Raw genomic sequence first — 12,420 nt, 5'->3', positions numbered from 1 at the left:
CATCACGGACTTACCGCCAGAGGCGCTGGCTCGCATTTTCGAACATTGCTCTTACGACGTCTTGGCTAGACGAGTGAGGCTCGTGTGCAGACGATTCTGCGACGTCGCCACCTTAGTTCTCAATTGCGGGTTCTCGACCTTGGGTCCCAAGATTGATCGAGCTATGGTGGATGACGTGTCTCGTTTTGAAGAAGTTCGAACATTGGGAGAACTGCTGGTAACGACTCATCCTTTCAATTCAGCTATGGTGGATGTCGTGCCCCGTATAGGACAAGGTCGACCAACTGAACAACAACTGCTAATGGATCAATATTGCATTGCGCTGATGCTTATGAAGTATGAGGTAAGAGACCGGGGAAGGGCCGAATCTTTGTAACAACTCTGAGGAATGTGAACGCGCTGTGTCACGAACAAACCCTTAATAGTGTTGACGAGGGTTTAACATTTCTGCTTCTAAAAGAAGCGCGTAACTCCTGTTTTCTGACGAGGACTGAAACATGACAGATTCAGACGCGTTCCTGAAAACTGCTGTTGGCCGAGGACTGCTCGTCACATCAGCAACACGAAGCTAAGAGTGCACGTGGTTTACGACAGAAACGAAAGCGACTTCGTGCGTTTAATCGACCAGAGTGAATTGTCAGCGAAATAGAAACTGGTCGACAATCAGGTTACAGTTCTGATACTTTTACTACACACGCGTCTTTACGGAACAGTGAAGAAACAAAATTAATATGTTGAGAATTGGGTGTTGAGGAGAATATTTGGGCCTAGGAGAGAAGACGATGGGGTCTGGAGAAAACTACGTAATGACAAGGTTAAAAATTTGTATAATTTTCCCCGAATATTTTCAGGGTGGTTAAGTCGAGAAGAATGAGATGGGTGAGGCATGTAGCGCGCATGGATGGGACAAGAGGTGTGCACTGGGTGTTGGTTTCGAAACCTGAGGGGAAGAGACCGCTGGGGAGACCTAGACGTAAATGGGAGGATAATGTCAGGCGGGATTTATGGGAGATAGGAGTTGAAGGAGACTGGATTTTGTTGGCCCAGGACAGGGTCCGGTGGAGGGCTTTGGTTAATTCGGTGATGAACCTTCGGGTTCGGTAAGACATCTAGTTAGTTAGTTAGTTAGTAAGTTAGAAAGAGCCGAACCAAACCACTGATGAAACGGAAGTGATATTTCTCATATGCATCCTCCGTGTATACAAATCATCTGCTTACAACACGTGGAACGGAGTTCTAACTAACCAGATGGCTTAAGTAACCCGAAAGTTCATCACCGAATTAACCAAAGCCCTCCACTGGTCTCCGTTCTGCTTTCTTTTCTTATAAAGTAGAGTCGGCTACAAATGGCATGAGCAGCAAAACCACCCAAAGAAACATCGACTATTTGTTCGTCAATTATTTAAACGACGACATACCAACTGCAGGGTTTGTAAACAGCTGCTCATTACTTATCAGAATTTCATATATGTGAACTGAAGGACATCGATAGTTAAGTCGACAGCCGATGTGGTCCGTCACCTGCCCGTCTGACAGTTGCCCTGTTTGTTTGCAGTACCGCGCGGTGAGAGCTGTCACCTGGAGGCACATTTACAGCCCCTACTCAGGCTCTGGACATCGGGCGTGCTTCTACGCCGGCAGTGTGCTGGACGAGTTCCTTAGTTTCCTGCTACTGGCCCGCCATTCGCCAACCCACTTGGGGTTTTTCATGCTTAACCCTACAACGGGAAACGAAATCATGAAACTGATTATTCGGTGCTCGAAATTCATGAACCACTTCGAGATAAGAACTTATAATTTTAGACGCAATTATTTCATCTGTGATGCAAAGATTAATGACCTTTGCCATCGCTTGAGGAAGACATATTTCTTAGTGATCCCACATGAACAGGCGGTGACAGTCAATGGAACGGAATGCCACATCAAGACTCATTATAGGTAAGGAAGGGCACATTAACTCGGGACCCGCGATAGGGAAATCCTTTTATCAATAAAGAACTCGCCATCTTTAGTTTCTACTGCGAATTAACAACACCGTGGGTCACCAGACAAGAAGATCAAGGAGTGTATACGGAATTTTGGCAGGGAATCCTTCTGGAAGAAGTCCACTGTGCAGACCGGGAAGGAGATGGGAGGGTAATATCAAGATGGATCGAAGGGAGGTGGTATGTGAGGATGCCAAATGGACGAAGTTGGCTTCAGTGTTGTCTGCGTTGGACCTGCGGGTTCTCCTACCAGGGAGTTGAGTTAGTTTGTCGGTCTCCAGAGATCGCAGTGGTGGCGAGTTCTTCACTCGTGGCCGACCTGACAGCGCTCGCAAAATAGTTCCAACGCACTGTGGCTTCGTACTCTTTCAGTTTGGAATCATTTTGCAAAACACTTTTGAGAAGGCCTCGTTTAAGTGTTAGGTCCAATGGCGAAGTCAGAATATTGAAGCTGCTCAGAGTCGCTTGTAAAATGCTCGGCTACAAGCCGGAGCCCCTAAACGGTTCTGAAGTATTCTTAAGATATTTTTCGATGCTTGTTACAATCTTCTGTGCTCAAAGCGGAAGGAAAACACAAAAGGAAGTCTTAAGTGCTTTACAGTAAAAACGCGTCTTTCTAGCCGTGATATAAATTATTGTTCAACTTGAAACTGATGCCGTCAGTCACAGCGACTTCTTTAGTTGGAAGCAAGGAGGCTTGATCACAAATTACGTAAACGCACTTTACTAAAACCTACGTTTATCCCAGCCGAGCGCCATCGTCTGTTCACTTCCGCGGATCGAACAATTCTTGTTGTTTGTTATGAATCCCCTTGTTCGTTGCTGAGAGTGAATTTGCGTTTGCAAGAAGAAATATAAAATCTGAACCCAGAGACGGTTACCTTGATCGGGGTTTTCCTCGCTGGCTCTCTCGTGAGACCCCGTAAAGAGCCACCTCCATGAACGAATATCCACTGTTTTATGACTTTTGTTTCTTTGTTCGAAGAATCCCAGTCGATTGCTGAGAGACATAAAGCTTAGCACTTCAACGTGAAAACAGGACAAGTTATTGGCAGCGCGTTCTTTTTTGTCCGTCTGTCGTACGTTATGTTCCGGAAAAAGTTGTCAGTGGAACCACGGTTCCGGAGAATTTGACGTAAATACGTCTATACGGAAAGGAAGTGTATATATTGGCTTTATTCTAAATATTTCCTTTATACATGCTTTACAATTGAGTAAAGTTTGATTAAGACTTTGCTTATTTAACTTGAATTAGTTACGCTTAAGCTGGGTCTGTGATAGCTGAATGTAATGTAAGGTAAGGTAAGGGAATGTAAGGTAAGGTAATTTAATGTAATATAATGTAATGTAAGGAAACCCACTGTCCTCGGGGATGCAAATTCTGATAGGTGGGAGCCTCCCGATGTCAGAGAGAGGTTACATACAATCACAACATTTGTCGTTTGAAAATTCTTTGAGCACGGACCTCTGACTCATGCATGGCCTGAGCTTGATTGTCGCAAAATATCTCCGAGCTTAGTTGCAGTTACAAACAGACAAAGAAATTTCGATGGAATCCAGAAATCTGGGTATGGGAGTCGGAGGGAAAGTAACAGAGCACATGGCGCCTTCGTCCCCATTGATCTTTTCGTGTAACGTAGCCCAAGGTCGCTTTAAACTTGCACCCAGTTCAATTCCCTGCACCGAAAACGGCACAATTGTTTAATCTGTGCTTACGTTTCTTACAGGATGCCTTACACGTGGTTCGATTGCCTGCCTTCATCTCATGCTCAACCTAATCAGTGGAGCGAAGAGCCGAGGTCGATATACCTGCGCATGCGCGAACTAATCGATGGCAGGAACCATTTCTTCCTCGAGAAGATTCACCACGAAAAAGAACTGCTAATTCGGAAAGGACCCTATATATTAATATTAAAATACATTGTGCCTTCTCTTTACAATGTATCTTAATATTAATATATAGAGTCCTTTCCGAATTAGCAGTTCTCTTTCGTGGTGAATCTTCTCGAGGAAGAAATGGTTCCTGCCATCGATTAGTTCGCGCATGCGCAGGTATATCGACCTCGGCTCTTCGCTCCACTGATTAGGTTGAGCATGGTAGACTTCCACCAGACTACACGGCACAACAACCCAACCAACCAACCAAAAAGCTAACTAAGAACGGAGTCCTGCGCAGGTGCAATACATCGTCCCTTCCTAGGTAACACCATTCCTGCGTACGAAACGCATGAATGCGTACGAAATGCTGGAAATGGTAAACAGAGCCTTGTAATTAAAACGGAAATTTTGCTATCGCTAACAGGGTTACGTCGTGGCGGGAGCCTCGAGCATTCAAACTGGGGTCTGTTGCTGCTGATGGGAGGTTATTCCGTCAGGCAACTTGTCCAAAGAATTTGGTTAATTGGTTCACTGAGGTTTGAACCCAGAGAGGGAAGGGCCGTTTCGACTGAAGGCCTCTGCGGCTTCGGGGGTGGCGGGCCGTGCCCCTATTAAGTTATACCCTGGCATTCGCCTTACAACTGAGGAAAACCTCAGTCAGTGTAGCCGAGTGGTCTGACCACTCGTTGCGCCGAATTGTCAGCCTCCCGAGTTGCCGGACTAAGGGGTTCCCCACACCAGCTAACCTCGAGTCAAATCTCTCAGTCAGTGCTCTGATGTGGTCGGCAAAGAAAGGGACCCCCAGATCCTCATGTATTTGCCTGTTACTAACGTACCAAGGCGCGTTAGTAGCAATGCGAAGACACTTGGATTGCAATACTTACAGCTTCCGGACGTGGCTGCTGGTGTGCCAATGGAGCGAAAAGGACCAGATTTGTAGGGACCGGACATTAACCGGAGTAGATTGATCCTAGCCAATGAGAGCAAATCAGGAGTGCGTGAGGACCAATAGGAGAGCTTTGGCCAGGTCTAGCGGTGTACATTCATCGCCCAGATAATGGAGGCAGCATATACCTCTGAAACGTCGGTGGAAATTCACCAGACTATACAGCGCAACAACCCAGAAGACAGCAATCTTCAGACTCACCGCTGTGAAAACCTCAAATCCTACATAATTAATAGTTTCTTTGCTTAAAGTGTATCTCAGTACTGATTTGTTTGTTTAGCCAACTATGATACAAATTTCTGTATGTAACAAGAATTTAAGCAGAGAACAAATAAAAACAAAACATGTTTACAAAGATTTACATTGCATTTCCATTTGTCAGTTTGAATGCATTCCACCAACAGGCTTAAATTCCCGTTGTACGTGCATGCAGTGGCGAAGCGTGGCCTTTTCAAATGTGTCAGTCATATTGTAGTGTTTCTACTTACTTTTGTACAGAGTATGCCTGTATTTGATGCACGTGAATATTAGGCAGTTCTTATGTATCACCCGGTGTTTTTTTCCATGAGGAATAGAGTTGATTTCCTGGCTCGCCTACCTATTTATGGACGTGTCATTTTTGACACATGGGCGCTTGGAGTTCGTGGCGTTTTTCCCTTTAGAAAGCTAGCTGATTCCCAATGTTGCAATTAAAATCATGATGCGACAAAAGTTAGAGGGCAGGCAGTCGATGTTTGACATCCAAACTGAGTGGATGCAGGATACCACTATCGACGTCATGGCAGAAGATCACAAAATTTATGCAGCAAAGATAAAACTCACAGCCGTGGCCAAGATATTTTGCACAGGACGTACGGAGTTACATGTGGAAAATACAACGTGGGATAGTTTAGTTAAATTTTCAAAAAAAGATTTCAAGACATAATGCCAGATCAGTTTCACTACCAACAATTATTGACAGTCAAACAAAAGATAGACGAGGATCCCCAAACTTCTGCAGACAGGGTCCGCACTTTGGCAAAGAAAACACTACACTCCTCGTGTATCCCAGCAGTTCAAGGCGCCTACAACATAGACTTCGTAAAGAGACAATTGTCGGCGTTTGTCTTATGACTACGTCCAGACGTTTCGATGCAGGTAAAGAACACGGCTTATTTAACATCGAGCGGGGGGCATTTGTTGGAAAAGTTCAGTTTTGTGCTTCACAAAGAAAAATGTTTACTTCATACAATTATTTGGGGTTCAGTATTAGACTCGTCATTTTTCAACATCAAATTCTAACAGGTGCAAATAATTGGTTATTTAAGTATATTTAATGTCAAGTCATGAGGAACCTCAACGGCTTACGGGGCAGCGCTTGAAACTACGGGCTCACAAAGACAAGGGCAATAAGCGTCCTTCAGTTTAGCAAACATCAAAATTGGGTCAGACACGTTACTGCCGAGTTAATCCTCAGTTATTAGCTCATGGCAAACAAAGAAAATGCTCTAATCTATAATGTAGACGACAACCACATTAATTATGTCTTAACAACACCATACCAACTGCCAAAGTTTGCAACATCCAATAACACTGCCACTACCAGTAAAATGTAAATAAGGACATCTTAAGGCTACCAAGGCTAGGTCTGAGGGAAATTGCTGGGATTCTTTACTCAAAAGAGGGAGATCTGAAATACGTGTTCGGAGCAAGCAAGGCGGTCAAAAGGAAAGAGCTTTCTTTCAAGCAATTCACTGAAATTTATTTAAAAATGTGAAATACAGGAAAGCAACCAATTAAGTGAGAAACTGGGATACGAATTATGTCCATCACCTGAACTTGTTCCTGACCGCATCTTCGGTGCCTTCGATTTCAACGGAGTCATACATCCACTTCCTGTTCTGCCTACGAGTCAAATAAAAAAAGATTAACAAATGCCAGGGATCCGACAGTCTTGGGACAAAGCATTGGTCCTCTGTGCCTCAAGTCTCGCGTCTGATAACTGCAAGATGCGGTGTGAATGATTACAACACTGCAGAGACAATATAAATGCAGAAAAACTAATGGGCTGCTCAGTTACCACACACAAACTACAAAACGCAGACGAGTTACTGACTGCTTGGCAATAAAGGATTGGTCACTAATCAAGTTTACCATTCTTATAATATTTGCTAAGTCTGCCAGATATTATTGAAAAGGCAGTGCTGCTAATACCTGCATTCATGGCCACACATGCAAGAACGACACTTTGGGCATGGGAAATGGCACCCTGGACAGGTTTCTTCCAAGCAATCGCATAGATCCTTCTCCAGCGCCATGAGCATGCCCTTAAAATCATACAGGCTCGTCTGCTTCCTCCTGTAGGACAGATGCAGAATTCTAGTACAAGTCAACACGACTCACGAATGTAGTAGTGTCTCTACGCCTTATTTTTCAATGGTTTGCATGGGAAGTGCTTCAGAAACAAATTGACAAGAATTACACTTCACTACACAGCGTCCCAAATCAAAGATGCCTGTGAAAATTTTCAGAACAAACTACATACAAAACACTCAAATTTCTTTACGCTGCAAACCTAATACATGCTCCATGGGGGCTTGTTCAAAACAGCATTAACGTTGGCAGTAAAATTTTTGTAAAATAAGTATCTTTGTAACTAAGAGGCCAGGTGGAACAATCTGTATGTTGCCTGAAAAGGTCCTTAAATGCAGACTCCACACATGCCATGAAATTTCACATATGCAATTCATCAATGGGGACAAAAAGTGTAAAAAATTACATAAAGCAGCCAGTTAAGAAACAATGTGATTCCTTTTGACGAACAAATACAAGAAAGTATTGTGTCCTAAACAGTACTCAATTACTACTACCAAACATCTGTTTGATAGAGAGACCAGTTCATATTAGTATTTCAGTTCTACAAATTTGCTGTGAACTACTTGTCCCACAGACCTTCATTCTGATTACCATTTCTCACATTCTATATAACCATAACTCACAGAATTTCATGTAATAAAGTGGACATAATAATGCCAAATATGTTTAAAAGCAGAGATCGTAAACCATGAAACATTTCTTCATTTGACATGCAAGGAGACACAAAATTGAAAATATGCAGTGTTCATCACAATAAATAACTACTCCATCTGCTGCATGCAAATGCCTTCAATATACGCTTTAATATTCAAATACGCAAAAACAAATACGAGGTAAATAAAAGTTCTAGCAAAAATTAATATGGTGTCACGATATACTTGTTTCCTTCTCACCCGCCAGTGTACATTTTTCGCGTCAGTTTCCTGCGTTCTCTGTTGCTTCTTTCTGGATCAAAATTCTCCATAAATTTCATGTTGTCATTCTGGGTTAGTTTCTTTAACGTTGTCGCTATTTTCTGAAAGAGAACGTAAACAACAAAATTATATAACACCATACAAGCTTACTGCCCTGAAGACCACTAAAATAATACAGCTTCCCACTTTCCTCACATTTATCGCACGTTCTTCAATCGGATTCCATATCCAATCGAAACCATGAGCAGACAACTGTTCACGCTACCTGCGATATTTGTTTTGTGCCCCCGACCACAGACGTAAATTTCCCTGTGTCAGTGCTGTAGCCACTGTTGTCGAATTTAGAGTTTGAGTTCGAACTGTCATCCGGATCAATAACTGATTCCATACCTGGCCACATTCAGTAATGCCATAGCGCCACACAACGAACACAAATCAAGCACACACTAGAAATTTCCCTCCAACTGAAATTTCAAGCTCTCACGGCGGCAAACGCCAATTTCTTCTTTGGATTCTAAACGACTTTTTGCATCACTCAACACTATCTGATCACGCTAAACGCCCCCTCCTTGATTTGATGACCTAATAATTGCACAAATTATTTCTGTGGAATGGAAGTAATGACATAAACGAGATGAAACAATGTTAACTATGAACTGCATTTGACAACCTGCCTAGCATCTATGCCTTCCTTCAAATAGAAATAGCAGCACTTTTCTCTACTTTCCTGCCCCTTCCCCTGGTCTCGCCAAATATTCTTCTCAGCACCATGTCCTCCAAAATATCACAATCACCTACTTACGAGAGAAGCACAAATACAAAAAAACAAAACAGTACATTATAATTATTCTTTGCGTGGTGGCAACCTTTGACACAAATGTTACACAAAGCAAATTTCCCTACAAAAAAAGTGCACATTGTTTCCTCAATCAAAGCCAGTCCCTTCTGAAGAAATAAAACCTGGTTAACTATATGAAACCACACAGGGAGTCATTATGTAGTGCCTCCATTACCAACATAATTCATCACCCTTCTTATTTCCAAAATACTTATTAGGTTCATTATTAAATTTGAGTAATAAACCACATTTCACAAGAATATAGAACACTAAAGCATTACATACATATCCTAACACATTCATTATTAAACAATTAAAACATTCCTATCTTCACTGTTCTCACTAATTTATAATTTGCAAAAACACATAAACCTTTACTTAGAAACTTCAAAATATGTTTCCCAAACATATAAAATTCTTATATAAATGTAAAAGTACATATAAGACATAAACACATTTTGTTCTACACCCACAAAAAAATCTTATATTTTTTTCTTACTTTTATAAAATATCCATCACATCAGGAACAGACAATTTTATATTTATATTAAATCTTCAAAAACATTACAATGTCTACAGAATTCCAAAGTGGCAGAGCATAATATTTTATTGTTCTAAATACAATTATACAGAGCCACACACTAGACATCGAGATACTTTCTTTACTTTGTGGAAACTCTCGTCCTCTTGTTCCACGAAAAGTTTATTCCATAGGACTTTGGCTTCATCGCCTTTTCCTTCTGCTTCTCCACAAACCATTTCCATCCGTTCTTCTCACAGAAAGCAATGGCATCATATTCGGTGTCAAATTCAACCTTTAAGTTGGAGAGAGGGTCACCCCAACAACAGAGATCAGGCGACATTACATCTCCACAAACAAAAATGCCTGCCCTCTGCATATTTATTACTGTCTGTCTGAGCAGAGAACCTTATGACCAAAATGCAGTCATATCCACAATGTGTGTTACATGTCCTGCCCATCCCATCCTCCTTGATTTAATCACCCTAATATCATCTGACAACGACAGCAAATGATGAAGCTTCCCACTAATAACTTTCTCGAATCTCGCATTAGCAGGAAGAATGATACGTCTGCATGCTCAATGTTCAGACCAACTCTAGGGCCCTCTCAGCCTCCTACACAATTGGTACTGGGGCTCTCTTCCTGAGGGGTAAAGCTGCTGCACAAAGTTGAAGGGCAAAAATTCAGAATCAGCGCAAGATGAGGTAAAGGTAAGTGCTTAGCTTCATGAGCCAGCCATTCGTAGCTAGAGAAAGAACCCCGGTACCTAATTAATGGACAGGAGCCTGGGTCCGAAGAAATATCTCTGCCCCTTGAAGAATAAAAACCCAGTCACACAACCTGCACCTAGTTACCCAGCTCCATAATTCAAGGACTCGTGTAATATGACAGATCACCTTGGACAAACAGAATGAGAACCATGTTCACGAAAGCAGAACCAAAACACTTACGTGGATGCCCAGCCCATGAGTGGGTTTTCCCAGCGTTCCCTGGTTTCAAACTCAATCTCCCACCGTTGGGTGTTGTCAGTAACGGATTGCATGGCATTCTTGCACGGTCTGTAGATTCTTACCAGGCGAGTCTTGATGTGTTCTTCAGGGACCCCAGTAATAGCAGAAATGTTCATCTGTGCAACCAGCATGTCAGCAGACAAAATAATACTTTTAAAATGCACTGATCACCCTGACAAAGGAGGCAGCAGTGACGTCTGAAGTGTTGGTAAAATTCTAGCAGACTATACAGTGCTACAACCCAGAAGACAGCCATCTTCATATTAACAACTTTAAAACCTCAAAACCTACTGAACAATTTAATGTTTAATTACTAACCTGTCACGGAGTTTTGATTTGTAAGAGAAATAAAAAACAGTTAAAGTTTCAAACAGGTTACATTTTGCTACATCAGTTTAGTTTATATTAGATTTCTGTGCTGTGAGCTAAATGTCACAAGTAACATGACATGATGGGGAATCACTTAAACCTTTTACATGCAAAAATGTATCTACATAGAGGAAAAAAATTTTAATTTTCCCAGTAAGATGTTGGTGAAAAGTAACTACAAGTCACTGCACAGGCAAAAAGGATAGTTCTATCTGTTCGCTACACAGTAAAGATATATCAAAAATGTTACTGGCAATGACTGCAAAACGCTCTTGTAACTTCCCACACTTTGGCTGATGAAAACATAAATTAGCAAAACAAACTCAAATGAAGAGAAATGAAAGATGAACCTTTATTTCATAGCGGCTGATCCACAGTTATGTAGCCTTCAAGCTGCTTCTGATGAGACACTTCATCTGTCCTCATGAGTGCATACTTAGTTTCCACCTGGGTGGCCTCCTTTACGTCCAGTGCCTTGTCGACATTGTCAGTGTGCTGCACGGCTGCGGTGTGCACTACACAGCCATTCCTCGATGGTAGCACACCTAACTCACAAACACCACAATTAACTGAGTCCCAGTCTACTTAATAATGAAATAACATGTGCTTTCATAATGTCAAATAAAAAATATTTCTGCACAATAAACCGAAAGGTACTGAGTAAATAGGATAGTTGCTTCAGGCTGAGATATGAACCTGAGACTTTCCACATAAATATACAAAGTCCTTAAACACTGTGCTGGTGTGAAGACCAATTTTACAATCAACTGAAAATAGCAAATTCAGAAGCAGATGGGATGAATTCAGAAATTGCCAGTCTTGGTCTACTACAAACAGCACAATAAAAATAAGCTGAGTAACAGAAAAAGTGGGCCTTTTCTGTACATTATAGAAGTTAAATATTTAGAATGTAATTAGTAACAGCACATGCAAAATGGGGCGGACGTTAAACGAAAATATAACACTGAAATTGAAAACAATACATATAAAATGTTTGTGTAACTGAAGATTAATGACGGTAAACGTTAGTGAATTGCTAAATTAGCATGAATCAATACAAATGTAAACATAAAAGGGTCTTAATTACGTAGCAATACAAGACTAGTTCAGAGTAAAATGTATGATCTGTAGCCCGAGAAGAATTCATTGTTTGGAATGAGATGTTGGAAGATATAGTTCTTGAGAAGTATACAAAATAGGGATCAATGAAATAACTTTCATTTACAAAATCCATTTGAAGGAAATAAATATGACTTGTATCAGAGTTACCAATATCAGTTTCATTTACTGTACCATTGTATCGCTGTTCTCGTTTTTATACCACTAATTACACTCCTAACGAATACTTGTGACGCCATCTTCCTCCTAGACAGGTTTGCCAATACTATTCGCTAAATACTCAACATGAAGGGGTAATTTTTTACCCACGTCGACTCCTGTGTGCATACAATGCACCTGTTATGTTTCATCCTGAAAATTATGTACTATTATTTTATTCCATTAGAAAAACATTAAACCTTTATTCCGACCAGATTTACAGATTGTAGTATAACAGCACAAAATAAATATTTACAAATGCAGAGACAGAGTATTAAAATTAAT

General features: G+C 41.3%; 3 protein-coding genes across 6 annotated transcripts; 1 reads left to right on the top strand and 2 right to left on the bottom strand.

The window, feature by feature from the left end:
• The first annotated feature begins 2 nt into the window (after positions 1–2).
• Positions 3–5,166, top strand: LOC110834536 (uncharacterized). 4 transcript variants are annotated; one of them, XR_015533170.1, is made up of 4 exons: positions 3–343; positions 1,556–1,938; positions 3,713–4,185; positions 4,750–5,166. XR_015533170.1 is itself a non-coding variant. In XM_022073777.2 (3 exons), the coding sequence occupies exons 1-3, from the start codon at positions 164–166 to the stop codon at positions 4,829–4,831; spliced, it is 645 nt and encodes a 214-aa protein (XP_021929469.1). In that variant the 5' UTR covers positions 3–163; the 3' UTR covers positions 4,832–5,166. The 4 variants fall into 4 exon arrangements, 2 of the variants coding, with proteins under 2 accessions (XP_021929469.1, XP_021929468.2); XR_015533168.1 differs by having other exon boundaries at positions 4,288–5,166; XM_022073777.2 differs by lacking the exon at positions 3,713–4,185.
• Positions 5,167–6,524: 1,358 nt separating this feature from the next.
• LOC147874946 (ARL14 effector protein-like) lies at positions 6,525–9,578 on the bottom strand. The gene is made up of 4 exons (XM_087341951.1): positions 8,344–9,578; positions 8,058–8,179; positions 7,003–7,146; positions 6,525–6,693 (listed from the first exon to the last, which is right to left on the bottom strand). Exons 1-4 carry the CDS (start codon positions 8,476–8,478, stop codon positions 6,618–6,620), a joined length of 477 nt encoding a protein of 158 aa, XP_087198077.1. The 5' UTR covers positions 8,479–9,578; the 3' UTR covers positions 6,525–6,617.
• A 4-nt stretch (positions 9,579–9,582) lies between these two features.
• On the bottom strand, positions 9,583–12,210 carry LOC147874945 (NADH dehydrogenase [ubiquinone] iron-sulfur protein 4, mitochondrial-like). The gene is made up of 4 exons (XM_087341942.1): positions 12,112–12,210; positions 11,169–11,363; positions 10,390–10,565; positions 9,583–10,097 (listed from the first exon to the last, which is right to left on the bottom strand). Exons 3-4 carry the CDS (start codon positions 10,563–10,565, stop codon positions 10,046–10,048), a joined length of 228 nt encoding a protein of 75 aa, XP_087198068.1. The 5' UTR covers positions 11,169–11,363; positions 12,112–12,210; the 3' UTR covers positions 9,583–10,045.
• Between the last annotated feature and the right edge of the window lie 210 nt (positions 12,211–12,420).

This window comes from Zootermopsis nevadensis, unplaced genomic scaffold, assembly GCF_977971745.1.
Source record: "Zootermopsis nevadensis isolate Lab colony 2312 unplaced genomic scaffold, Znev_1.0 Znev_ptg000003l, whole genome shotgun sequence".
Taxonomy (NCBI): Eukaryota; Metazoa; Arthropoda; class Insecta; order Blattodea; family Termopsidae; genus Zootermopsis; species Zootermopsis nevadensis.
Note: the sequence above shows the minus strand (reverse complement) of the source record. Positions and strands in the feature narration are given on the sequence as shown.